General features: G+C 35.7%; 1 protein-coding gene across 1 annotated transcript in view; it reads right to left on the reverse strand.

Moving 5' to 3' along the window:
* LOC112021726 (protein ACCELERATED CELL DEATH 6) overlaps positions 1-2,495 on the reverse strand; it is a 7,721-nt gene extending 5,226 nt beyond the window's left edge. Inside the window, exons 1-2 of the mRNA XM_065781212.1 lie at positions 1,175-2,495; positions 267-349 (exon numbers count right to left, since the gene is read on the reverse strand). Coding sequence (XP_065637284.1) covers positions 267-349; positions 1,175-1,917 — 826 coding nt within the window. The 5' untranslated portion in view covers positions 1,918-2,495. The remainder of the gene's footprint in view (positions 1-266; positions 350-1,174) is intronic.
* Between the last annotated feature and the right edge of the window lie 368 nt (positions 2,496-2,863).

Consider the following 2,863-nt stretch of genomic DNA (forward strand, 5'->3'; position numbering starts at 1 on the left):
TTCTCACCAAGAACTTGGCACCTTTATTGTACTTGGCTTTCAAAGCAAATTTGGACCCACTTGGAATTTTTTTATAAGGCTAGGTGCAAAGGAGTATTCTCATCCATATTTTCACCATTAGGGTACACTTTCAGATAAGTGTTCCACTATTTGCATATTCCAGCATTGCAGCTACATGAAGAGGAAGGTCGCCATTGGAGTTTTCTTTTCGTGACAAATTTTTGGCATAGTTGGATTTCTAGATTTCTTGTACAATTGATTATTGCCTGAGCTTGCAGCAGCAAGATGAAGGACTGTATTTAATTCGGGGGTTTTGTCCGAGAGAGTAGGAGATGTTCCGTATCTTGAGCTATATATTTTTGATGAAATCAATATCTTACTCATTACAGCCTTATTACAGTATAGATCCATACTTGTAAATTTGCCTTTTGACTTCTGGAGACCTCTCTCCAGCTCAGGTTTGATTGAGGAAGCTATCTCATTTCAGCGTCACAATATATGCGCTACAAATTGTGTGATTATTTGACTACTCTCGGAATTTGCGACTTGTTTCTTCTTCCAGATTCGTAATCTGATTTCATTTCAGCGTCACTCAGATAATTCTGATTACTGGTTGAAATTTTTTCAGATTCTAGGTGACAAATTATGTTGATGGACAAAAGAACTATTAACAATTTATTACTTGAGATTTTTTAAAATTATTGTAAGATATTATATACATAGTATTTCTCTATTATTGTTAAATCAAATTTTAGATTAAAAAAAAAAAAACATGTTAGTTAAAATAATTTTGCTATATAACTTTTTTTACAAATAAAAATATATTTGGGCACACCTGAAATGCTTATGGTGGGCCCTGATTGCATCATTTCATTAATTCATTTTTTTTTTTTTTTTTTCGTCTTTTTTGTAGATTTAGATTTTATTATATGAATTTTTTTATTGTATTTCTATCGAAATTACATGTAAATTAAATGAAGGGTAAAATTCTTCCTGCAATCAAGAGATCGAAATTTCATTGCATTGCACATACCATTCATTCAGCTAACAAAATAAGATAACTGTTTTATGCATATAATTTAAGTACAGTGAAAATATGTGTTAAGTAAAAAAGTATTGTAAAAATGACAATTATGGCATTTAATCTAAAAAAATATTATTTAAATAACCGTACTAAACAAGCCTTATATTCGGTGGTGACTTACCAAATCCATCCACGAATTCCATAAGTTCCCCATCTTCAGCTTTGCGAACTGTCTCAATTAAAAAGTCCGCCATCTCAGTGTAAATGTATTCATAACTTCTACATTTTTTAATCAAGGCCCGGTGCAGAGGAGTTATCCCCTCTTTATTTTCCTCCTTTAGTAGTTTACAGCTACATGAAGACGACTTGAGCAACTGTTGAACTATAGGCAGATGCCCAGCATTCACAGCTATATGAAGAGGAAGGTCGCCACTGGAGTTCTTTGCCGTTAAAAGTTCTTGGCACTGGTCAGACGACTTGAGCAACTGTTGAACTATAGGCAGATGCCCAGCATTCACAGCTACATGAAGAGGAAGGTCGCCACTGGAGTTCTTTGCCGTCAAAAATTCTTGGCACTGGGAAGACGACTTGAGCAACTGTTGAACTATAGGCAGATGCCCAGCATTCACAGCTACATGAAGAGGAAGGTCGCCACCGGAGTTCTTTGCCGCTAAAAGTACTTCGGGCTCTTGTTTCGAGAGGATCGCTTCTACAATCAGATCATGGCCTAAGCTTGCTGCAACATGAAGAAGTGTGTTTGAGTCGAGGAATCTTTCAAGGAGAAGAGAACACTCTGTATCTCGCAACTTTTCTAGGATGGAAGCAAAGTCCCATTTGTCAGCCTTGTGTCTTTCAGGATCTTCCTGCATTGCATCATCATGCTGTGTCTTCATTTCAGCAATGGTTGAGCGGTCGGAGTCGTCGGGTGATTTCGGGTTCGAAGTACAACACAGCAGAAATAAAACCCAAACCCAAACCTAAAGAACACTGCTCACAAGTCACAACCACAATCCAAAACTAGTGAAATGAAATAACACCAAAAATACCACAAACCCAAATCTGACATTGAAACCAAATCGCACCAAAAAACTACAAACTCAAATCTAAGACCGAAAGAAGAGATGAGATTCAGATTTGAGATGAAAGAGAGAGAAAGATGAGACCCAGATCTAAGATTGAAAGAAAGAGAGAAAGAAAAGAATTAATCACCAAACGGCACCACCACCAGTCCTCCTCCCAGTTCCGAACCGCACTGCATGCATCACAATATCAGTACATCGACCATCAAATCGCACAAGATCAAAGCAGATTAGAGGCGGTTTTACAAAGAAGCAAGTCTAGGGCCAGTAATTTGAGAGAAGCAGGGCTACGACAGCAGGAGGACAGAGGCAGGAGCAAGGGATTTGAGAATATTGGAATAAAAAAAAAGCTACAAACCCTATTGTTGATAACACAACAAAATAGGTACAGATGGTGCAAACTGTAAAGTGTAATAGCGCATGTCAGTGTGTGGACGGTGGAGAAGTTTATTTCAAAATTTCAAAAGGGGGTGATATGAATATATGAAACTATCTTCTCGATAGAAATTTTAAAAATAATAATAATATAAAATGATATGATTGGCAAACAAGTCGGATCGGAATTAAGTCGGTCAATAATAATAATAAACAACATAATAGGATGTAAATTTATAAGTTTTTTCTTACCAAATAAAGGATAATTAATGAAAATATATCAGACAAATATAGTCTAATTAAACTGGTTCAAATATTAAAAATTGAAAATCGGTACAAATTAAAAAGTCCTACAACCAATTAAAATATATAAAAATAAATTATA

This window comes from Quercus suber, unplaced genomic scaffold (assembly GCF_002906115.3).
Source record: "Quercus suber isolate HL8 unplaced genomic scaffold, Cork oak 2.0 scaffold_14, whole genome shotgun sequence".
Classification (NCBI taxonomy): Eukaryota; Viridiplantae; Streptophyta; class Magnoliopsida; order Fagales; family Fagaceae; genus Quercus; species Quercus suber.